The following is a 26,128-nucleotide window of genomic DNA, read 5'->3' as shown; positions in this document are numbered from 1 at the left end:
GTTACCATCCCACAGTAAAAAGCTCTAACCCAGAATTGTTCCTGTCTGAAAGAACTGCAAGGAAAAAACATGGAGAAAAGCCTAAAGAAAAGGAGATTCAGTGACAAGACCAAATTGTGATAAAGCTCAAGGAGAGGCATCAAGGCCTGACACTATTACTGATGCTATTCTGTGCTCACAAAAAATGGGCTTATCATGACTGCTCTCTGAAAGACCAAACCAGCAGGTGAAAGAGTCAGATGCTCAAATTTATATGCAACAAATAGACAGAAGCTGGGAACCCCTGTGGATGAATTGGGGAAAAGCTGGAAGAAGCTGAGGAAGAGGTCTACCCGGTAGGAGGACCAACAATCTCAAATAACCTGGACCTCCCAGGATGTCTCAGACACTGAGCCAGCAACCAGGCTTCATACACCAGATGATATAAAGCCACCAACACATATACAGAAAAGGACTGCCAGGTCTGGACTCAGTCAGATGAGGTCCATCTAATCCTCAAGGGACTTCAGGCCCCAGGGAGCAGGGAGGTCTGGTGGAGAGGGGACAGGATGGTGGTGTCATACTCTTGGAGATGGGGATTGTGGGCTTGGGGCCCTGGGAGCATGGGGGCATATAGGCAGGAGATATGGGGTGTGGAACAGTAAGAGGGGGAACTAGGAGAAGAATAAAATCTCGACTTTAAAAAAAGTATAAGAATAAATTATAAATGATTCAACTATATTAGTGTGTGGAATTTCAGTCCACGGGACTATATACCATTCACATATTCATTTAGATTTCCTTTGGAAGTTAATATAAAGATGCACTTATACTTAAACAAGAAAATGATTAAAGATATTTAAAAATAAAGAAGTTCTATTTTAACTCTAAAGGTATAACTGCTAGTTAACTTTGTAATCACATCACTGGGATTAACTTCCTTCTCAGAATCATCAGAATAACAAGGATTAAAGAAACTTTAAAACTCTGTTTCATAGGAAACAAAAAAGTTAGAGATTTTTTTATTTGTTTTATATATATATACCAGCAAGTGAAAATTTTTCATGCTTCATTTTTCTGAAGATGGGAAAGTAGAAGAGAACTTCAGATTATTCTCCATGATGGCTCTTTCAAACATAGACATTTTTTTTTCTCAGTTCACCATCTACACCAAAAAGCATATCTTAGTACTTGGTCCCCAAGTTCATCAAAACCTAAAACAGAAAAGTACCTCTTATTAAATAAATTCCCAAGGATACAAATATGAAAGATTCTGTGCAGATGATGTATAGGGTAAAGGTTAAGGTCAGGATTAGGATTAGGGTTAGTGTTAGGGTTATGTTTAATAAAGCAGGATAATTATAGTGTTATTAAAGTATGAGGTACATCTGAGGTCAAATTCCCATTTTATCATTTCATAACTTTAATAATTCATACAAAGCCATTAGGATTTTATGGATAATAGCAGTCATTTCAGTAAGAAATAATTCAAAATAATAAGTAGTTAAAACTTTATGATTATTAAAACATATTTAGATTCCTAAGGTCATTTTATGGACCATGTGCAACATACCTCCATGGACTTCTCATGCATTTCTTTAACTGCTTCCAGGGTCTGGTTCTGACTACATTTGGACAGTTTCAATGCTTGTTGTTCTTTTTGACAACTATTCTACAAATGTAAAAGGAAAACCTTAGTATAACAATTCTGTTTATTTTTGTTGTTACTGCCATGCAACATGCATGTTAGTCTAACAATAAAACACTAAATGTATATCTAATACTAAAACATTTATGTGAGCAAAAATAATTCTATATGAAAGTTAAAAGGTATAGTTTTCCAACTGATTTAAAATTTTAACAACTATTTTGACTAAATATATATATATATTTACAATAATATGAAATAACATTATGCTACCAATTGTGGGGTAGGAATTTTTTTTTAATGTGAAAGAGTTTTTCATAATGCACAGACTGGCCTTAGCCTCCCAAGTTCTTATGTTTATAGGCATGCACCATGTATACATGAACTCGGTAAAATCCTAGTCTTGGAAGCTTAGATTGGTTTTCTCTAGATTCCAATCTCAAGCAACACATAGAAGTAGTAACATAAAGTTCTCATTGTATTCTTTAGGGTTGCGCACAACCATGATAATTTGCATTTAAAAAAAAATTAAGACAAGCCCTTTACACCTTTTCACCTTGGGCTACTACAATCCTGTTTTGCCCTTTATTCACTGTGATCAATTTTTTACCTCACATTTGTACTCAAATCATCATAATTAAGTAAAATTACCTCTAATTTGCAATGCTTATCTTTAAAAAAAGTGCACCTGCATACATTTGGAGACAAAGGGTTAATATTGGGTGTCATCTTTGATTTCACAGTACTGTTTCAGAGACAGAATCTCACTAAACCTAGAGCTCATCATTTATGCTACACCTGGTGGCTACAAAGATCTGGAGATCTTCTTTTCTCTGAACTAAATCTGAGATTGGTTGTTTTAAAATGCTCACAACCACACCAACTTTTTTTTGTTGTTGTGGTGGTGGTTTGTTTTTAGTGTTGCTAGTTTGTTGTTGTTTATTTTGTTGTTGGTGGTGGTGGTGTGGGCATTCATCCCAATGCAGGGAATATAAGCTGGGGTCTCCATGCCTACACGGGAGAAAGATTACCAATTAAACCATCTTCCAGCCCTGTAAATCAATCTTATTGGGCCCACATGCAGCATATGACACATTTAGGGATCTTTTCTTCTTTAAAACTTTCCTTCACTCATGGTAGTTTTCTTTCTACCAGTGGTTCTCTTCCTTTACTGGCTCCCTCTCACCAGCTGCCATATGCAGAATTACAAATCTTGAAGTACCCTGCTGTTCTGTCTTTAGACTCCTTATTTACAGGGATGATCACTTTCCCTTGAAATGTCATCCAGAGTCCAATGTTTAAAAACTGTCTTCAATTGGAGTATTTATTATTTATCTTTAGTTCCTATCTCTTTCCAGAACTGACTCATAATGGCAGGTTCCTCAATGCCTTCTGAGGCAAGAATGAATTTGCTGTTCCTTTCAAATTGAATACTTTCCAAACTATTAACCAGTAAATAAAATAAAATGGTTAATATGATTATCGTTGTCTCAGATCTTACTTGGAAACCAGGTGATGACTCTACAGGTAGAGTAATGGAGACGTGATCTAAAATTGTTTGCTGATATTCTTCCACAGGAAAATTCTTCCAGGGCTGTTGAGATTGTTTGTTTCCATCCTCTGTTATTACTAAATCTTTACTAAATTTAGGACTGTAAGAACTGATTTACCAAATTGAGTTGGTTTTTTAATATAAACAACAGAGTCCAGGTGAAACCAATAAATAAGCTTTCTCTCTTCTTTGAACTCTGATATATTGTGGTTTTTTTTGTTTTTTGTTTTTTTTTTGTTTTATTTTTTTTTTTTTGTAGTCACTGGTAATCATCTCTTGATCTTTCTGCAAATGTCTGCCTCTTGAAAACTTATGATCTGGTATACCATAAAATGCCTAGTCGTTTTCATTGATATAGTATGCAATCAATAGTTTATATCTCAGTAAGACTAGAACAGAAGCAAGGATAGATAGATAATGGAACTTAATTTAGTTTCATATGCTCAACTCAAGGCTAGTTGTTCCATTCCTACTTAGTAATACTAGGTTAAATATTAAGTTTTTTTTATGGTACCAACCACTGATTTTTCTTTTTCTTCATTGAATTTCTGTACATCCATATCAGACTTCTGAAATGTAGTTATATACTGCTCACAAAATTTGTTGTTGATGTTCTTCCTGTAAAGCACAGTAACAAAAGCAGGCACATTTCATACCAATATGAAAAAGAACACTCAGAACAAATTCAATTGAACATTTCATACTATAAAAAGAAAAATAGCAGTATAAAATATCTAATGGGAAATCATTATAGATTTTTCCCCTAACATATTATCAGAGAGGTTTTCATTTACGTTTTAGCTTTTCAAAATTAAAGAAATATAAACACACACAACACACACGTAACACACACACACACACACACACACACACACACACACATATATATATATATATATATATATACATGTACAAAATTTAATTATATTTCAATGTGTTTTTTTTTCATTATTTTCTACCAAATATAAGTTCTAATTTATTTTTCATACATTGCCTTAGTAAAGACAGTGCAAAACATGTCAAATAAAATATACAAATTGTCTGCATATGTAATTGTAGTTGTTCCTTTTGAATATTGTTAAACATAATAATCCATAAATTACATTCCTAAGACTATGTGCAAGACTTCTGTATTTCCACAATGAATGTAAATTAAAATTTAAATCTCATTAACATTGACTTAAAGCAGAAAATAAAATTTTCATAGATTTCTATGAATTAGATTTAGTTTGCTTGAAGGCATGATGTTATAGGGTTAACTGTTTAGACAAAATCAAAGCCACACATTTTTACTAAAGAATCAGACATGATATAATTTTTTTTAAACTTCAGCCACATATAATTTTTAAAATGATACACATTTGACCCTACAAATATAACAACTCTACCTCTCTCGTTCGTTCGTTTTGCAAAATCTTTCTAATTTCTGGTTGCTGCATTTGAAAGATTCTTTGACATAAGTTACCATCCATTTTCTCTTTATGTGAAGCGTCTTATAAATGTCATCTATATTAAAAATAAAGAGTCATTTTGAAGAAAAATTAGATGATTCCATGTATTCAAGTAAAAATAGATATAGATAAATTTCATTCAATAATGCTATGGAAACTTAAAATTAAATGATAGATATCACAAACATGCTTCATACTTTAGAATACTTAGGGTTTGGTATGTTCAGATGAAGGATGTTCAACCTGTAAAGTCTACAGAAATGTTCCACAACATAGAAAAAAACAGTCCATGTATTTTGGATAAGAAATATCTAATCTTATCTGAATTTTAATTTCTGTAAGGAAAATAATTTTGAGCTTCAAGAACAGTTTTCAAAAGAACAAATGCACAAAAAAAAAAAGGATCAAAAGTATACTTAATTCTTCATAGGGAAACACTTTTAATAAAGGCTAATTCTTTTCCAAATCTAAAAAAGATGATGCAACTGAAAGAACAAACTTGACTGTAGAACTGTTAGACCCATTGTTTAAAATATTCAATTAAAATAAGAGGGCAACCGGTCATATTGGTTCCCATGTTAATCCTAGTATTCTGGAGGAAAAGGCAGAGAGATATTTGTGTGTTCCAGGTTAACCTGGTCAACATACTGAGTTCCAGGACAGTCAGAGCTACAAATGAGACCCTGTCAGAATCAAACCTGCGTTTGATTCCTAGCACCTACATAATGTGCACAAATATCTCCAACTCCAGTTCCAGGGGATGTGATGCCCTGTTCTAAATTCTGCATGCACCAGGTACATATGTATATGACTCACAGACATACTTATAGGCAAAATACCTATATAAATAAAAATAGATAAAAATGTTAAAATCTATGTTTAAAACAATGATCTCCAAGTTTTTTTTTAATCAAAATAAAATTATTTCTAAAGTGAATTGGTAATTATATTTCAGAACATATCCTTTAAAAAAACACTTGAAGAAAATTATGGTAGGAACTTTTGATCAGTAACTGCTGCAGTTCATGAAAATTGTAATGCTTCAGAAAATGTTTAGTACCTTTCTAGCATGCACAGTTAGCTTTCAGTAACTAGGATGAAGCTATATTTCGGTGTACATGTTTAATATTCTCACCATACATAGTACTAGACAAAATCAGATTATTAAATGATTATTCTGCCTCCTCTAAATAGAGCAAATCCTTCAGTTGAAAAAAAATAATTTGGTAAAATGGGTAACTTGAAAGAAGCAAAATATTATTTTTTAAAAATATAATATTGTTTCATGGGGGTAGAGATATGGCTCAGCAGTTAAGAGTACTTCCTGTTCTTTGCAAAGGACATAGGTTTGGTGTCTAGCACTCATATGGTGGCTCACAACTATCTGACTCCAGTTCCAGGTATCTGAAATAATCAACTGATATCTGAACAACAGGTACACATGTGGTGCACATATATAACTGTAAGCAAAACACTAATACACATAAATAAGTCCAAAAATAGGTATTAGGAGCATTGTTTAGTAAGCCATGTAAAGATGTTTTTTTTTGTGTGTGTATGATCCTAGTATTGGAAGCTTAAGCAGGAGATTTCCAGTGTAAAGACTGCATAGGTTAAATAGGAAAATGCAGGCCAGCCTGAACTACATAATGACACCATATCTCAAAGACAAGTTACTGTCTTCTGAGAAAGCTCACTTAGCATTCAGTTACATATAATTTAAAACAGATACTTTAGAATCTGAGTATCATTCTCTCATTGTTTAGTAAGTTGTCTTCCACTTACAGTTACATAATTCATTTCATAAAAAGAAAAAAAAAAACAATGAAGGGATTGGAGAGATGATTCAGCAGTTAAGAGCACTGGTTCCCTTCCAGCTTTCTGAGATTGGAGTACCAAAACCCACAAGGTGGCTCACTACCTATAACTTCAGTTTCAGGGGATTCAAGGCCTTCATCTGGCTTCCTCAGGTACAAGACACACTAGTTGTGCACATACACACGTGAAAGAAAAAAAAAACAATAACCATAACATAAAATTTAAAAATAAGTTATAAGGGTTACATTAAAGAATTCAGTTTTGCACTGTGCCATATAAAGAAGGAAGCACAGAAGACTCCTAGAAAAGAAACTGACTTAATATAAAATTAGCACTGGATCAATGAAAATATGTTTCATGTACAGAATTTTGTATACATATCACTTAGCTATGAGTACATGGAACTGTGAAATTGTTTACATCTATTTTTTTTTCCTTTTAAAATTCCTTCAAAGCTGTTACAAAAAAAGCCTCAGTAGTCAAGAGGGCCTACTGTGAAAAGAGGAGGTTCACAAAGTACTTTTTTTTGTTTTTTAAGGTAAGTAATGTTACTTCATGCTTATCAAAGGATAATTCATCAAAGATGAACTCACAATTCTGAATATCTATGCTCCAAATACAAGGGCAACCAAATTCATAAAGAAATTTTACTAGAACTCAAAGTACATATTGTACCCCATATAATAATAGTGAGAAACTTCAACACCCCACTCTGAGCAACGCAGAGGTCCTGGAAAAAAAAGAAATGAAAAAGAGACACTGTGAAACTAATGAGAAGTTATGAAACAATCGGATTCATCAGATACATATATATGTATCTGTCACACACACACAGACACACACATCCAAACATGCACACATATATTGAAGCAAATTCACACACAGTTCTCACTAGATGAAGAGAAATTATTTGAAAAAAATTCAACAAACCTTCATGATAATAGTCTTGGATAGATTAAGAATTTTAAGCACATACCTAAATATAGAAGCAAACCAGAAGCCAACATCAAATTAAATGGAAAGAAACTTGATGCAATTCCACTAAAATAAGACAAGACAGGACTAGACAAGGCTTCTTACTTTTTCCCTACCAATTCACTATAGTACTACAAGTTCTAGACAGAGCAACTAGAAAACAAAAATTGGTCAAAGGAATAAAAATTGGAAAGGAATAAATCAAAATATCACTATTAGCAGATAATAAAATAGTATACTTAAGTGACCACAAAAATTCCATCAGAGAACCCATAAACCTGAAAAACAACTTCAGCAAAGTGGCTAGATATACAATTAACTCAAACAAAACAGTACCTTTCTTCTACTCAAAAGATAAACAGGCTGAAAGGCAATTATGGAAACAACACCTTTCAAAAGTCACAAATTATAGTTCCTTGATGTGACTCAAACCAAGCAGGTGAAAGATTTCTATGACAAGAACTTCAAGTCTCTGAAGAAAGAAACTGAAAAATCTCAGAAGATGGAAAGGTCTCCCATGGTCATAGATTAAGTTAGTAAAAATGGCTGTCTTCCCAAAAGCAATCTACAGATTCCATGCACTCTCCATCAAAATTGAAACTCAATTCTTCGTAGAGACAGAAAGAGCAATATGCAAAACCATTCGGAATATCAAAACTCCAGAATATCCCAAAACTATTCTCAACAATAAAAGAACTTCAGGGGGAATCATCCCTGACCTTAAGCTGTATTATGCAGAAATAGTGATACAAAAATGTATGGTAATGGTACAGAGACAATGCCTTCATGAAATGGAGAGATCTAAAATATATCATCCTGTGTGATCTCAAAGGAAAAAAAAACATGGTATGCACTCACTGATAAGTGGATATTACCCTAAAAGCTCAGAATACCCAAAATGTAATTCACAGACCACATGAAGCTGAAGAAGAAGGAAGACAAAAGTGTAGGTGTTTCAGTCCTTCTTAGAATGGGGAACATAATATTCCTGATAGGAAATGTGGAGATCAGGGCAGAGACTTAAGGAATGACCATCCAGATTCTGTCCAACCTTTGGATCCATCCCATATACAGAAACCAGGCACAGTCACTATTGTGGATACCAACAAGTGCTTGCTGATAGGAGCATAATATGACTGTCTCCTGAGAGGCTCTGCCAGGGCTTGGCAAGAACAGAGGCTGATGCTCACAGCCAACAATCAGACTGATCATGGGGTCCCCAGGGGAGCAGTTAGAGGAAGAACTGAAGGAGCTGAAGGGGTTTGCAACCTTACAGGAAGAACAACAATATGAACCGAGCAGACAGACCAGAGCACTCAGGGACTAAGCCACCAAACAAAGAGGGGCACCCATGACTCTAGCGGCATATAGAGCAGAGGATGGTATTGTCAGACATCAGTGGGAGGAGAGGTCCTTGGTCCTGTGAAAGCTCCATGCCCCAGTGTAGGCAAATGCCAGGGTAGGGAGGTGGAGTATGTGGGTGAGGGAACAGGCTCATAGAAACAAAGCAAGTGTCAAATGGAATAGGGATTTCCTGGGATTAAACCAGGAAATGGCTGATATTTGAAATGTAAATAAATACATACACACTCACACACACACACACACACACACACACACACACACACACACACACACACACAGATGGCTTTAACTGTGTCTTCAGGTGGGTTTACATCTAATCACAGGATGATCTAAATTTTTCCCATTCCTGCTAGTTTTTTGATAAATTAGAGTAAATGTGTCTGCATCTCAATCTCCAAATAAAACCATAGTTGCTCTTATCACAACCAAGCTCCTCAACCTTTTTCATCACAATACAAATCTAAGACAAATCTTAAATATAAAATTCTTCCTGGCTGGACAAATATTTTACTGCTACAGCAAGAAGCTCTGGTTTCAATCTTCAGGAATGAAAAATAAAAACCCCCAAAATTTAGATATAAAAAATAAAGAAGGCATGATTCCTCGGGCCCCATTACATTTCTGAGGCTGAGGACTTCAGGTACAAGGCCAGTCCAGGCTGCAATTGAGGTTTCAGACAATCCTGAGATATAGAGCTAGAGGTTACTTTCCTAAACCAAAACAACAAATAAATAAAGACAGCCTGGTCTGAATTATGTCTGAATTCCCAGCACTTCTGAGGCTGAGAGAAGCCTCTAGTATTTGAGGCAGTTTGGAACCTATATATAGAAATTTCGGCAATGTGGCATTTTCACAACACGTTAAAATGTAGACTGGTCTTCAGTTTCTTTTTAATAAATTCCTGGTGGGAAGCAGTTGCACAGAAGAGGGTTTTGTCTGTTTCATACACTAAGTGAAGTCCAGTTTACTCACACCTCACATCCCCAGTCCCCAAGAATACTTTCAGGGTCTCCATTTCCTTGGCCTTCCTGATTTCTGCTAGGAGCTAGTCTGTTCAAACTCTTGCACTTACAGTGAAGTTCTCAGTTTTTCTCAGCAGAGGCCTAAGTGGGAAAGGTCGATTGTGAACCTGGAAGTAGCAACTTCCTGAGTCCAGTGAGGGTCACCTAATCTCATTACTCCTGAAGAAACACCTCCAAAACTCCACCTTCATCCCCACCCAGACCCCTAGCTGAACCAGGATTAACCAACAGACAATTGACTACCTCCACTGAGACTTCATCCTACCATGATTCCTCAAGAATTTTGCTTCCTCAAGAACTCTTTGTAGCCACCATACTGGGTAACAGGGTTTGAACAGCAGGAAAATAATCTCAGCCAAGCCCATTGCTGATTGGCTGTGTTTGCACATGAGTACTAAGGGTAAGAGAGGCTCTTTCAGTCATCTGTGATTAAAGCTTCAAAAAGCGGGTAGTATTTTAACTTCCACTACTACCCAGAGGCTTTCCATTTTCTAAGTTTGCAATACTAACTTGAAAGTTAAAATAAAATGAACTCCAAAGACGACTCTCCTACTTTGTTTCAGATGAAGGGACTGTTCTATGTAACTCTACATTGTTTTTTGGTTTGTTTGTTTGTTTTGTTTTTTTTGTTTCTTTTTTTTTTTGGTTTTTTTTTTAAACTAAAGTGTTTTTGCATGTTTGTATTTATATAACATGTATGACTAGTTCCCCTAGAAACTAGAATAGGATGCCAAAATCCCTGGATCTAGAATTAAAAATGATTTTGAGAATTATGTGGGTTCTAGGAACTAAACCTTGGTTCTGTACAAAAGCAACAAGTGTTCTTAATTTCTAAGCCATCTTTCCATTCCTATCCTGTGTGTGTTTTAAGGTGTGCTGGACCATTTCTCACGATAGATGTTTAATTTTACTATATAATGGAGAGTATAAAAAATGACTTTGTTAATGTTGTCTATTTCCAGAAACAGAAAAACAAACAAACAAACAAACAAAACAGCAACAAAAAAAACATAATTTTAATGGATTGTGTAAATCATAAATAGTTTCAGGATAAAAATGGAGTGTATACATTTCAGTATATGGGTGCATAAGGAGGCCAGATATAGACATCTGTTTTATTCTCAATTATATTCCAAATTTCTTTTTCATTTTCAGTTTTTTTTTTTCAAGTCAGGGTTTATCTGTATAGCTCTGGTTAACCAGGAACTCACCCTGTATACCTTGGTGGCATCAAAATCAAAAATCTCCCTGCCTCTGCCTCCCAACGTCTGGGATTAAGGCATGTGCCACCACTGACTGACCCAACTTAAAACTTGAGATAGGTTCTCTCTGAATATGCAGCTAACCAATGCCACTACCTCGGCTAGCCAGCAAGCTGTCTCCACCTACTCAGCACTGGTTGGCAGCCTGCATTTTAGAAGTGGATTCTAGGCCCCCACTTTTATTTTCAAGAAAAACATTTTACTAAAACAGCCATCTCTCTAGCCACTCTTCAAGGTTTGTTCTGTTGCTATAGACACTGCAATTTTTTGTTTGTTTGTTTTTTGTTTGTTTGGTTTCTTTTTCTATTTCTCTAATCATGCCTAAGTTTAGGCTCCAAAAATGCTTAGTGGTGGTTTTGCTTGTTTCCTTACAACAGCAAATTGGTTTTCTTGCTCACTTTACAATTTGCAGCTAATTTGGCACACTGGACGAACTGACATTTCATTTACTAGTCTTATTGCTGTGTTTTGTTTCTCTGGTGCTTTTTTTTTTTTTTTTTTTTTTTTTTTTTTTAATTTGCTGGGTTTGTTTTTTTTTTTGCTGGTTTTTTGTTTTTGTTTTTGTTTTCACCACTGAAGATGAAATTTATAACTTTTAATGGTGCTTTACCACTGAGCTACATCTTTAGTTAATCTTTAGTTTTGAATGTTGGATGAGAAGTTATCTGTGTGTATTTTTTAACGAAAACTATAATTTCTGTGAAGCCTACAATTATCCCCCTATGCTATAGGTTCTATAGAGATCTGTTTCCCTCGTTTGGCCTCTTCAAGAAACAGGGAAATATTTCTAAAACACATACCTCCAGATTTATCCAACATACTGCCTACTTCATGTCTGTGAAGACAGAACAATAAAAAATTAAAGCAAGAAATATAGTAGACTGGTAGGCCATTTTTTTTACCACACACAAAACTTTACACAGAACCTTCTTTAATTTTTTATAATAAATATATAATGTTTGGTTTGGAACAAATGTCATATGCATATAAAATATATGGTGGACTACCAACTTAAACTTGGATTATTTACTTTTAACAATTCATAGGTTTACACCCCACAAGGAGTTTATTCATAACTCTCCCACAATTGCCAAGACCCTTTTTTCCCCCAGATAGTCCCCTACTTATTTTTATGATGTTTCTCCTTTTCTTTGAGTGTGTCAAAGATCACATGCAGGTGGTCCTATTGTATGAGTTCCTATGTGTTTGTGATCACAAAGTCTAAAGGATCCCAAGCTGGGCTTGAACTTAACATATATCAGCATCTGACATTGAAATGCTGATCTTCCTGAATCTAGTTTTCCAGTGAAGGTAACACAAACACTACTTTTGAAGTACTCTATTGAACTGGCAAAAAAAAAAAAAGAAAGAAAAAAAAAAGAGAAAAAAAGAAAAAGAATTGAAAATATTACCCCATGTCTTCATCTCCTTTTACTTGAGGCGATATATTTTCATCTTTACCAATTGCTGGATTATTTACTGTATTGACAATAGAAAATGTAAACATTTGAAAGTATGCAATATTAGTAATAGTTAATAAAGTACTATCAATTTGAATTTCTTTGGAAAAACTGCCCATTTTGAGTTTTTGAAACAGATTTTAAAAATTAAGTAAAATTAAGTACATCCAGGAAATCTAGGACACAAGGAGAAGAAAAAACATAAGGATAACAGGTGTAGATGAGAAGTAAGATTTCCAAATTATAGGGCCAGTGAATATCTTCAACAAAACTATAAAAGAAACCTTTCCTAACCTAATGAAAGAGATGTCCATGAACATACAAGAAGCATGCAGAACTCCAAATAGTTTGGACCAGAAAAACAACAACAAAAACAAAAATCCCTGCCATCATATATTAATCAAAGCACCAAATGAACAAAACAAAGAAAGAATATTAAAAGCAGTAAGGTAAAATGGTCAAGTAACATATACAGGAATTCCTATCAGAATTACACCTAACTTCTCCCCAGAGACTATGAAAGCCATAAGATCCACGGTAGATATCATACAGACACTAAGAGAGCAGAAATAAGAGCCAAAGCTATAATATGCAGTAAAACTATTTTACCATAGATTGAGAAAACAAGGTATTCCGTGAAAAAACAATATTTACACAATACCTTTGAACAAACCAAACCCTTCAAGGGATAATAAAGGGAAAACTCCAATATAAGGAGGGAAATCACATGCTAGCAAAAGCAAGATATTAATCTTGAAGTAAACCTAAAAGAAGATAGCTACATGAACAAAATTCCAACAAAAATAACAGGAAGAAACAAAGACTTTGTCTTAGTATCTCTTAATATCACCATATTCTATTCACCAATTAGAAAGAAATAGACAAACAGACTGGATGTGTAAGCAAGACCCAGCATACCAGAAACAAACCTCAGGGACAAAGACAGACATTTCCTTACAGTAAAAGGCTGGAAAACAATTTTCTAAGCAAATGTTCCAAAGAAACAAATTTGGAGTAGCCATTCTAATATCAAATAAATTTGACTTTCAACCCAATGTTATCAAAAAAGACAAGGAGTGACACTTCATATTCATCAAAGTTAAAATTTACCAAGATGAATTTTCAATTCTAAACATTTATAGTCCAAATGCAATGGCATCCATATTCATATAAGAAACTTTAGTACAGCTCAAAATGCACATTGCACCACACACAATAATAGCAGAAGACTTCAACAACCCTCCTCATCAATGGAAAGATCCTGGAAAGAAAAATTTAAAAAAAGACACAGTTAAACTAACAGAAGTTATGAAACAAATACATTAGTTGATATCTATAGAACATTTTATTCTAGAACAAAAATTGTCCATTCTGCTCAGCACCTCATGACGCCTTCTCCAAAATTAACAATATAATCAGTCACAAAACATGCCTCAACAGATATAAAAATATCCAAATAATCTCATACATCCTATCTAATCACCAAGGACTAAGGCTGATCTGAAATAATAATATAAATAATTGAAAACCCATGTACACGTAGAAGGTGAACAAAAATCCAGTCAGTGATAAATCAGGTAGGGAAGAAATAAAAAAAAAATAAATGTAAGACTTTTTAGAGTTTAAAAAAAAATGAAGTTACTACATACTGAAAGTTGTGGAACACAACTAAAGCAGTGTTAAAGGGAATCTCATAGCTCTGAATGCCTCTAAATAGAAACTGGAGAGAAGATACAGTAGTAGGTTGACAGCACACCTAAAACCCCTTGAATAACAGGAAGGAAATTCACCCAAGAGGAGTTGAAGGCAGGAACTAATCACACTCAGGGCTGAAATCAAACAAGTGGAAACAAAGGAACTATAACATAAAATCAAACAAACTAGGAGCTGGACCTTTGAGAAAGTCAACAAGATAGATAAAACATAAGCCAGACTAATTACAGGGCACAGGGAAAATATCAACATTAACAAAACCAGTAATGAAAAGGGAGACATAACAACAGATACTTAGTAAATCCAAAAAAATCATCAGATCCTACTATATAAGCCTGTAACTTAGCAAAAGTGGAAAATCTGGATGAATTGGACAATTATCTAGACAGATGTCAGGTACTAAATTTCAATCAGGTTGAGATAAACCCTGTAAACTCTCCCATAATCCCCAAAGAAATAGAAGCAGTCATTAAGAGCTCCCCCCTCAAAAAAAAAAAAAAAGCCCCGTATCTGATGGGTTTAGTACAGATTTCTATCAGGCTTTCAATGAAACACCAATACCAACAATCTTCAATCTATTATGCAAAAACAAAAGAAAATGAACACTACTTAATTTGTTCTATGAAGCCACATTTACTCTTATACCCAAACCATACAAAAACCCAATGAAGACAGGATACTTTAGACCAATTTAACTAAATAAATATTGATGCAAAAATACTCAATAACATCCTGTTAAACACAATCCAAGAACACATCAAAATGATCATCCTTCATGATCAAGCGGCTTCATCCCAGGGATACAGGAATGGTTCAATATATGGGAATCCATCAATGTAATCCAATATGTAAAGAATCTCAAGGAAAAAAACACAGTATTATCTCATTAGACGCTGAGGAATCATTTAAAAAAAAATCAACACACCTTCATGATGAAGTCTTGGATAGATTCAGAAAGCAAGGCCCATAACTAAACATAGTAGCAAACCAGGATCCAACATCAAAATAAATGGAGAGAAACTCGATGCAATCCCACTAATATATGACAAGGCTTCCCACTCTCTCCCTACCTATTCACTATAGTACTAGAAGTTCTAGCCAGATTAAATAGACAACAAAAAGAGGTCAAAAAGTTAAAAATTGGAAAAGAACAAATGAAAATATCACTATTAATAGGTAATAAGATAGTATATTTAGTGACCCCAAAAAAATCCTCTAAAGAACCCTTAAGCCTGAGAAACAACTTTAGCAAAGTGATTGGATATACAATTAACTCAAATAGATCAGTAGCCTTCCTCTACTCAAAGGATAAACAGGCTGAAAAGGAAGTTATGGAAGCAACACTCTTCACAATAGTCTCATATTTTAATACCTTGGTGTGACACGAAAAAAGCAAGTCAAAGTTCTGTAGGACAAGAACTTCATGTCTCTGAAGATAGAATTGAAATTCTCAGAAGATGGAAAGATCTCCCATGGCCATAGATTGGTGTCCCAAATAATTTAGTAAAAATGTCTATCTTGCCATAAGTAAGCTCTGATTCCATGCCCTCTCCATCAATATTCAAACTTAATTCTTTATAAAGATAGAAAGAGCAATATGCAAAATCATTTGGAATAACGAAAATCCAGGATATTGTAAAACTATTCACAACAATAAAAGAACTTCAGGGGGAATCATCCCTGACCTCAAGCTGTATTATAGAGAAATAGTGATAAAAATGTATAGTGACCATAAAGAAAAAATGACTTCAGGAAGTTCACACGCAAACGGATATGTCTAAAGTATATCATCCTGTATGAGGTAACACAATCCCAAAGGAAAAAATATGGTATGCACTCACTGATAAGTGGATATTATCCTAAAAGTTCAGAATACCCAAAATGTAATTCACAGACCACATAAACCTTAAGAAGGAAGAAAAAAGTGTGCATGTTTCCGTCCTTCTCAGAATGGGGAACAAAATACTACTGGGAGGAAATATGGAGACAAAGTGCAGGGCAGAGACTGAAGGAACTACCATTCAGAATCTGCCCCACCTGTGGATCCATCCCGTATATAAACACCAGACCCTGTCACTATTGTGGATACCAACAAATGATTGCTGAAAGGAGCCTAATAAGGCTGTGTCCTTAGGGGCTCTGCCAGAGGTTGGCAAAAACAGAGGCTCATGCTCACAGCCAACAATCAGACTGATTATGGGGTCCACAGTGGAGGAGTTAGAGGAAGGACTGAAGGAGCTGAAGGGGTTTGTAATCTTACAGGAAGAACAATAATATGAACCAAGCAGACCGCCCCCCTCCCCCCAGAGCACTCAGGGACGAAGCCAGCAAACAAAGAGGGGGACCATGGCTCCAGCTAAATACATAGCAGAGGATGTCCTTGTCAAACATCAGTGAGAGGAGAGGTCCTTGGTCATGTGAAGTTTGGTGTCCCAGTGTAGGCAAATACCAGAGCAGGGACATGGGTGTTGGTGGGTGGGGGAACATGCTCATAGAAGCAGAGGGAGGGTGGAATGGTAAAGGGAATTTCTGGGGTGAAACCAGGAAATGACTAATATTTGAAATGTAAATAAACACACACACACACACACACACACACACACACACACACACACATAATATGATGGCTTTAACTGTGACTTCAAGTGGGTTTACATGCAATCACAGGATGATCTAAATTTTGGTCCCATTGTTGCTAGGGTTTTGATAAATTAGAGTAAATGTGTTTGCATCTCAATCTCCAAATGAAATCATGGTTGCTTTTATCATAACCAAGCTCCTCAATTTTTTTCATCATAATACAAATCTAAAGCAGATCTAAAATATAAAGTTTTTCTGGCTGGAAAAATATTTTACTGCTACAGCAAGAAGCTCTGGTTTCAATCTTCAACAAGGAAAAAAGGAATAAAAACAAACAAACAAACAAACAAACAAACAAAAATTTAAATATAAAAAATAAAGAACACATATTTCCTCAGGCCCAGGTACATTTGTAAGGCTGGGGACTTCAGTTTCAAGGCCAGTCAAAGCTGCAGGTGAGGTTTCAGACAATCCTGAGATATAGAGTTAGAGCTTACTGTCCTAAACCAAAACAACAAATAAATAACAACAACCTGGCCTGAATTATGTCTGAAGTCCCAGCACTTCTGAGGCTGAGAGGAGCCTCTGTATTTTGAGGCAATTGGAGCCTATACATAGAAATTTCGGGAATCTGCCCTTTTAACAACAGGTAGAGGTAAATGAAGACTGGTTTTCAGTTCGTTTTTAATGAATTCCTGGCAGGCAGCAGCAGCTAAAAGAAGGTTTTAGTCTGTTGGCTCCACTAACTGACTTCCAATTTACTCACTCCTCACCTCCCCAAGCCCCAAGAAGACTTCCAGGGTCTCCAATTCCCTGGCCTTCCTGCTTTCTGTTAGAAGATAATTCTGTTCAAACCCCTGCCCTTAGCGAAGTTCTCTGTTTTTCTCAGCAGAGAACTAAGTGGGAAAAGTTGATTGTGAGCCTGGAAGCAGTACCTTCCTGAGTCCAGTGAGGGTCACCTCCTCTCCTTACTCCTAAAGTAACACCTCCACCCCTCCACCTTCTTCCCCACACAGGCCCCCAGCTCAAACAGTATTAATCATCTTTCAACAGACAATTGACTACCTCTACTGAGACTTCTCCCTACCATGCTTCCTCAAGAACCTTGCTTCCACAAGAACTCGGCTTGATGACTACCACAAAGCATACTGGGTAACAGGGTTTGGATAGCGGGAAAACAATCTCAGCCAAGGCCCTTGCTGATTGGCAGTGTTTGCACATGTGTACTAAGAGTGAGAAAGGCTCAATCAGTCATCTGTCATTGAAGAGCAAAAAGGAGGTAGTATTTTAGCTGCCACTACTACCCAGAGGCTTTCCATTTTCCAAGTTTACAATACTAACTTGAAAGCTAAAATAAAACGGATCCCAAACAAGACTCTCCTACTTTGTTTCAGATGAAGGTGCTGTTGTTTGTAATTTTCAATTGTTTTATTTATTTAAGTAATTTGTTTTTGCATGTTTGTGTTTATAAACATGCATGTGTGGTGCACATAGAAACTAGAAGAGAATTCCAAAACCCATGGATATAGAATTAAAAATGGTTTTGAGCCATTGTGTGGGTCCTAGGAACTAAAACTTGGTTCTGTCCAAGAACAACAAGTGCTCTTAATTTCTAAGCCATCTTTCCATCCCTGACTTTGTGTCTTTTAAGGTGTGCTGATCATTTTTCTTGAAAGATGTTTATTTGTACTATACAGTGGAGATTACAAAATTATAACACTTTCTTAATATTGACAATTTGCTCATAGAGAAAAAACAAAAAGACAAAAACCATCATTTTAATGGATTGTGTAAATCAGATAAAGAGTATTGTAAAAAACTGATGCATATACATTCCAGTATAAGTATGCATAAGAGGGCGACAAATAGACATTTGCTGCATTCTCAATCACATTCCAACTTCCTTTTTTTTTTTTTTTTTTTTTTTTCAAGGCAGGGTTGTAGTCCTGGACCTCACCCTGGTTACCAACTGCTGGGATTATGGCATGAACCACCTCTGACTACCCAAATTTAAAACATGAGACAGATTCTCTCTGAATCTGCAGCTCACCAATGCCACTAGCCTGGCTAGCCAGCAAGCTGTCTCCAACTACTTTTCACTGGGTTGCAGCCTGCATTTTTAAAGCCGATTTAAGACCCCCTCCTTAATTTATATACTTTCAAATAAAGCACGTTACCAAAACAGCCATCTCTCTAGCCCCTCTGAGAGGTTTGTTCTCTTGTGGTAGCCACTGTATATTTTTTTTTTCTTCTCTAATCATGCCTAAGTTTAGGCTCCTAAAATGCTTATTGCTGGTTTTGCTTGTTTCCTTACAAGAGCAAACTGGGTTTCTTGCTCATTTTACAATTTGCAGTTAATTTGGCAAACTGGACAACCTAACATTTCATTTGCAAGACTTATAACTGTGTTTTGCTTGTTTGGTAGGATTTTTGTTAATTTGGTGCATTTGTTGGTTTGTTTGGGGTTTTTATTGTTATTGTTTTGTTTTGTTTCTTTGTTTGTTTTTGTTTGTTTATTTTTGCCACTGAAGATGAAACTCATCACTTTTAAATGGTGATTTACCACTGAGCTACATCTTCAGCTAATCTTGCATTCTGAATGTTTGCTGAGAAGTTATCTCATATGTGTTTTAAAGGAAACTACAATTACTGTGAACCCAAAATTATCCCCTTTTGCTATACAGTCTAGAAATCTGATGCCCTCTTCTGACCTCTTTAAAAAACAGGCAAATACCTCCAAAAACACATACCTTCAGATTTATCCAACATACTGTCTACTTCATCTCTGTGAAGAAAGGAAAATAAAAAATTAATGCAAGAAATATAGTGGACTGGTAGGCATTTTTCTTACCCACACAAAACTTTAAAAAGAACTTTCTTTTAATTATTTATAATAAATATATAATGTTTGGTTAAGAACAAATGTCATATATATATATATATATATATACATATATATATATACATATATATACATATGTATATGTATGTATATATATATGTATGTATATATATATACATATGTATATGTATGTATATATATATGTGTATGTATATATATATATATGTATATATTACATGGTGGAGTATCAAAGTGATCTTGTATCCTTTACTTTTACCAATTCATACATTTACACCCACAGTAGTTTATTCATTACTCTCCCACTCTTGCTGAGACCCTTCTTCTTGCCAGATGGTCCCCCTCTTATTTTCATGATTTTTCTCCTTTTCTTTGTGTGTATATCTTGGAAGATCTCAGGCAGGTGGTCATATTATACTAGTTGCTATGTGTTTGTTATCACAAGGTCTGAAGGACCTCAAGCTGGGCTTGAACTCAACATATAGCAGTGTCTGATTTGTATTGCTATCTTCCTGAATCTACTTCTCCAGTGAAGGTAATACAAACACTACTTATGAAGTAATCTATTGAGCTGGCAAAAAATATTGAAAATGTTACCCCATATCTTCATCTGCTTCTGCTTGAGGCGATATATTCTCATTTTTATCAAATGCTGGGCTCTTTACTGTATTAACAATAGAAAACAGAAACATTTGAAAGGATTCTATATAAGTAATAGTTAATAAAGTACTATCGATTTGAATTTATCTGGAAAAACTCTCCATGTAAATTTTTGGAAGAGATTTTAGAAAGGAAATATTTACACCGAGAAAATCCAGGGCACAAGGAGATGACAAAACTTAAGGATAATAGGTATCAATGACAAGTAAGTTTTTCAAATTTAGGGACAGTGAATATATTCAACAAAATTATAGAAGAAAACTTCCCTAACCTAAAGAAAGAGTTGCCTATGAATATACAAGTAGCCTACAAAACTCCAAATAGTTTGGACCACAAGAGAAATTTCTTCCATCATATAGAAATCAAAACTCCAAATGCATAATAAAAAAAAAAGAAAAGAAAAAGAAGAATATTAAAAGCACTAAGGGAAAATGGTCAAGTGACTTATAAAGGAAATCCTATCAAAACTATACCTAACTTATCCCCAGAGATTATGAAAGCCATAATATCCAGGGCAGATGTCATACAGACCCTAAGGGAAAAGAAATGCCAGACAAGGCTACTAGACGCATCAAAAAATTTTACAATAGATTGAGAAAACAAGGTATTCTGTGAAAAAAAACGATATCTACACAATATGCTCGAACAAATCCAGCCCATCAAGTGGATAATAATGGGAAAACTCCAATATAAGGAGGGAAATTACACTCTAGAAAAACCAAGAAATTGATCTTGAAGCAAACCTAAAAGAAGAAAGCTACATGAATCACATTCCAACTCTAACAACAAAAATAACAGGAAGCAACAACTACTTTTCCTTAATATCTCATAATATCAGCGGACACAATTCACCAATAAAAAGACATAGAATAACAGACAGGATGTGTAAGCAAGACCAAGCATACTAGAAACAAATCTCAGGGACAAATACAGATATTACCTTAGAGTAAAAGGCTGGAAAACAATTATCCAAGGAAATGTTACAAAGAAACAAGTTGGAGTAGCCATTCTAATATCAAATAAATTCGACTTTCAACCCAAAGTTATCAAAAAAAAAAAAAAAAGAGGAGGGACACTTCATATTCATCAATGTTAAAATTTGCCAAAATGAATTCCCAATTCTGAACATTTATACGCCAAATGCAATGTCATCCACACTCATAAAAGAAACTTTAGTAAAGCTCAAAAACACACATGAATAGAGCATTAAAAGAAACCTTGACTAAATTGGTTTTAGAGACCTGCAGAAAAGATTATGCAGCTCTTTTTCCCTTCACCTTGTTCTGAGTATGGAACACCACAGGGAAATTTAAACTTACACCATTCGAACTCCTCAACTGGGGACCCCCCCCCCTTTAACAGAAGCAGGTGGAATGTTTGACCCTCATGTTTCTTTTTCAGAACTCCCACTAGCTCACTTGAAGGACCTACAACTGGTCAGAAAAGATGCCTTGGAAATGTTGAAACACAATAAAAAACTTAAACAAAAACAAAAAAAAAACAAAAAACATACGAACCAGAAACCATCTTGGTGCCACATAAATTTCAAACAGGAGTACCTGTCCTGGTCTGGTGCCACCATTCTGGCAAACTTGAACTCAGATCAAAAGGACTTTCCCTGATGATTCTCACAAGCCCTGCTGCCACACCTCCAGCATGTGCCCAGTTCTGGCATCCAGCCTGCCATGGCCCACTGGCCTGGCACTGCTCACACACAGTGGGCACTGCACAGGAACCTCCCTCCCTCCCTCCTCCCAATGGCAAGAGGCTCTTTTGTCTCATTCAATGGGCTTCTGAGGTTCTCAATCTTACATATCCTAAAGCTGTGACCTCATGTTGGCTTTGTTTGGCAGCTGGGCCAGAGGTTTAATTTTCTAACTTATAAGATCAGAACTATGTACTAGAAGGAGTGGGAAATGTGAGACCACAACTTAGAGCGTTTCTCCCTGGAAGGTAAAGCACCTGGACATTCTCCAAGATTGTTTTCCCTGATTTATAAAAATACAGCCAGAAAGAGACTCTATGTTCTCTACAGCCACCAAAAATCCTTTTGGTTTCTGAGCCTTACAGCTAGAGATTCAAAATTGGAGTTTTGACAAGGACATCTGGGCAAAGAAGAACACTCCTCCCATCTCTTCCCAACTCCTCCAAACTCTCCTCCCAACTCATCCCAATTCCTCAGCTAGCTAATAAAAACCTTCTTCTGTCACATCTCAGAGTCATACGCCCCTGCCCTGCACAGTGGAAGGAGTTTGTCCTTAGCTAGCTGATAATAAAACCTCTTGCAGTTTGCATCAGGTGTGGATTTCTCTCAAGTCATTGGGGTGCTGGCCAGCTCATCCCGGGACTTTACTGGACTTGAGAGGAGGTCCATCTTCGGGGTCTTACACATGGAGACCTAATACCAAAACTCTTCAAACTATTATGCAAAATCAAAAGAGAAGGAACACTATTGAATTTGTTCTATGAAGCCAGATTACAATTATATTCAAACCATACAAAAACACAATGAAGAAAGGAAACTTCAGACCATTTTCCCTTATGAATTTCGAAGCAAAAATACTCAATAAAATCACTGCAAACCAAATAAAAGAATACATCAAAACGATCATCCATCATGGTCAAGTAGACTTCATCCCTGTAATGCAAGGATGGTTTAATATATGGAAATTTGTCAACTTAATCCACTATAGAAACAAACTCAAAGACGAAACCAACATGATCACCTCATTAGATGCTGAGAAAGCATTTGACAAAACACAACACCCATTCATAATAAAAGTCCAGGAAAGGTCAGGAATTCAAGGCCCATATCTAAACATAAAAAAAAAATACAATAGACAGCAAACGAGTAGGAAACATTAAACTAAATGAAACAATCTCATTAAAATCAGGGACTAGACAAGGCTGCCCACTTTCTTCATACCTATTGAATATAGTAGTTGAAGTCCTAACCAGAGCAATTAGACAACAAAAGGAAAACAAATGAATACAAATTGGAAAGGAAGAAGTCAAAATATCACTATTTCCAGAATATATGATAGCATGTATCAGTGACCCAAAAATGCACCAGAGAAATCGTAACCATATATATGACTTCAGTGCAGTAGGTGAATATAAAATTAACTCAAACATATCAGTGGCCTTTCTCTACTCAAAGGAAAAAGAGGATGAGAAAGAAATTTGGGAAAACTCACCCTTCACAATACTCACAAATAATATAAAATAGCTTGGTGTGACTCTAACTTAGAAAGTGAAAGATATATATGATAAAAACTTCATGTCTCTGAAGAAAGAAATGAAACAAGATCTCAGAACATGGAAAGAACTCCCATGCTCATGGATTGGAAGGATTAATATAGTAAAAATGGCTGTTCTGCCAAAAGTAGTTTATAGATTCAATATAATCCCCATCAAAATTCCAACTCAATTCTTTACTGAGTTAGAAAGGGCAATTTACAAATTCTCCTGGAATTTGAAAAAAACAAACAAGCAACAACAACAACAACAACAAAAAACCAACAACAACAACAACAACAAAAAACAAAAACCTGGTATAGGAAAAACTATTCCCAACAATAAAAGAACCTCTTGTGGAATCACCATGCCTGACCTCAAAGTGCACTACAAAGCAATTGTGATAAACACTACATGGTACAGGTATAGTGGTAGACAGGTAGATAAATGAAATAGAACTGAAGTCAGAGAAATAAACCTTTAGTCACTTGATCTTTGACAAAGGAGCTAAAACCATCTAGTGGAAAGGAGACAGCATTTTCAACAAATGGTGTTGGTTCAATTGGCAGTTCGCATGTAGGAGAATGTAAATTGATCTATTCTCATCCCCTGTGCAATGCTCAAGTCTAAGTCGATCAAGGGACTGCACATAAAACCAGAGACACTGAAACTTATAGAGGAGAAAGTGGGGAATAGCCTGGAATACATGGGCAAAGGGGGGATATTCTTGAAAAAAAATACTACCAATGTCTTGTGCTATAAGATTAAAAATGGACAAATGGGACCTCATAAACTGATAAGGTTATACCCAGAAGTTCAAACTTGTAATAAGGAAACATGCTTCACTTTGTCCATAGCAGCCTTTTGTATAATAACAAGAAGCTGAAATGAACCCAGATGACTCTCTTTAGAGGAATGTATATAGAAAATATGGCACATTTACTTAATGAATTACTACACAGCTATTAAAAACAATGAATTCATGAAATTTTTATACAAATGGATGGATCTGGATGATATCTTCCTAAGAGAGTTAACCCAATCACAAAAAACACACATGATATTCACACATTGATGAGTGGATATTATCCCTGAAGCTCAGAATAACCAAGGTAAAATGTGCAAAACCCATGAAACTGAAGAAGGAAGACCAAAGTGTGGATATGCCGTTCCTTCTTAGAATGGGGAACCAAATTATCATGGAGGGAGTTACAGAGACAAAGATTGGAGCTGAGAATAAAAGAATACAGAGACTGCCTCACTTGGGGATCCATCCCATATACAACCACCAAATCTACTGAAGATGCCAACAAGGGATTGGGTGCAGGAGAATGATATAGTTGTCTCCTGAGAGGATCTGCTAATGCCTGACAAATAAAAAAGTGGATGTTCACAGACATCCTTTGGACTTAGCACAGGGTCCCCAATTATGGAGCTGGAGAAAATACCTAAGGAGCTTAAGGAGTTTGCAGGCCCATAAAAGAAAAAACAACATGAACTAACAAGTACCCCACAATTCCATGGGATTAAACCACCAATCAATGAAAACAAATAATGGGATATATGATTCCAGCTTCTTATGTAGCAGAGGATGGACTAGTCAGGCATCAATGGGAGGAGAGACACTTGTTCCTGTAAAGATCCTATGCCCCAGTATGGGGGAATACCTGGGTTAGGAATTGGTAGATGATGTGTTGGGGAGATGGGGGAGAGGGGAGAGGACAGGAGATTTTTTGGAGTGGAAACTAGAAACGGGGATAATATTTGAAATGTAAATAAGGAAAAGTTATAATAGAAAAAGAAAGGAAATAATTTATTTGCAAGTTTTATGAAATAAATTCATGTTTGGCAAACATATTATACGAACAATGTTCATGTCTTTTCTTGAGGCGAAATCAAGAAAGTTCTTCTCTCTCAACATATGCTGATATAGTTCCAAGAGTAGGTTTATGTGCTGCAAAACCTTGTATATAGGAATAGAGAGATATAGGTAAAATTAGAAATGAAGTATATGTAAACTCTTAACAAAGACTTCTTCCATTTCAGGTGACTAGGTAAAGTCTAATGAACTGCAGGACACAATTAATACTGGAAATGCGATACCTTCCGAAAGAGCCTCCTCTGAAACTTTTATGTCATCGTCCTCATCATCAAAGTCCAAAAGTAATAAGTAACCTTCCTTTGGTATCACCTTCAATTTCTTAAGAGCCATTCTTCTCATAAGAACACAGTAGTCTTCTTAGTTTAAAAAAAAAAAAAACAATAAAAATAAAAAGGAAAAAAAAAGAACTTAGTTACCTGATTAAAAATTATCATTTAAAAAATTAAAAATAACAAAAAATCAAATAATAATTTTAGCTCAATGAAAGATCATTTCTTTTTTTACTTAACATGTATATTTTTAATCAATTGCCTTTATCAGAGAGTTCTGTGTACATATTCAATATGGTGATGCATATATATATACACTTACCCGTACCATTTCCTCCGTGTATCCCATTTATCATGTCCCTCTCCCTCACAACTTGTTTTAAAAACTTCTTTAA

At 35.4% G+C, this 26,128-nt stretch overlaps 1 protein-coding gene across 1 annotated transcript; it reads right to left on the bottom strand.

Annotated features, from left to right (window-relative positions):
* Positions 1–1,163: 1,163 nt before the first annotated feature.
* Gm20885 (predicted gene, 20885) lies at positions 1,164–25,803 on the bottom strand. The gene is made up of 7 exons (XM_017318799.2): positions 25,686–25,803; positions 20,283–20,349; positions 19,576–19,610; positions 4,568–4,685; positions 3,698–3,797; positions 1,553–1,651; positions 1,164–1,193 (listed from the first exon to the last, which is right to left on the bottom strand). Exons 1-7 carry the CDS (start codon positions 25,801–25,803, stop codon positions 1,164–1,166), a joined length of 567 nt encoding a protein of 188 aa, XP_017174288.1.
* Between the last annotated feature and the right edge of the window lie 325 nt (positions 25,804–26,128).

The sequence above is a fragment of the Mus musculus genome, chromosome Y (assembly GCF_000001635.26).
Source record: "Mus musculus strain C57BL/6J chromosome Y, GRCm38.p6 C57BL/6J".
Taxonomy (NCBI): Eukaryota; Metazoa; Chordata; class Mammalia; order Rodentia; family Muridae; genus Mus; species Mus musculus.
This window is presented reverse-complemented; position numbering and strand designations above follow the sequence as displayed.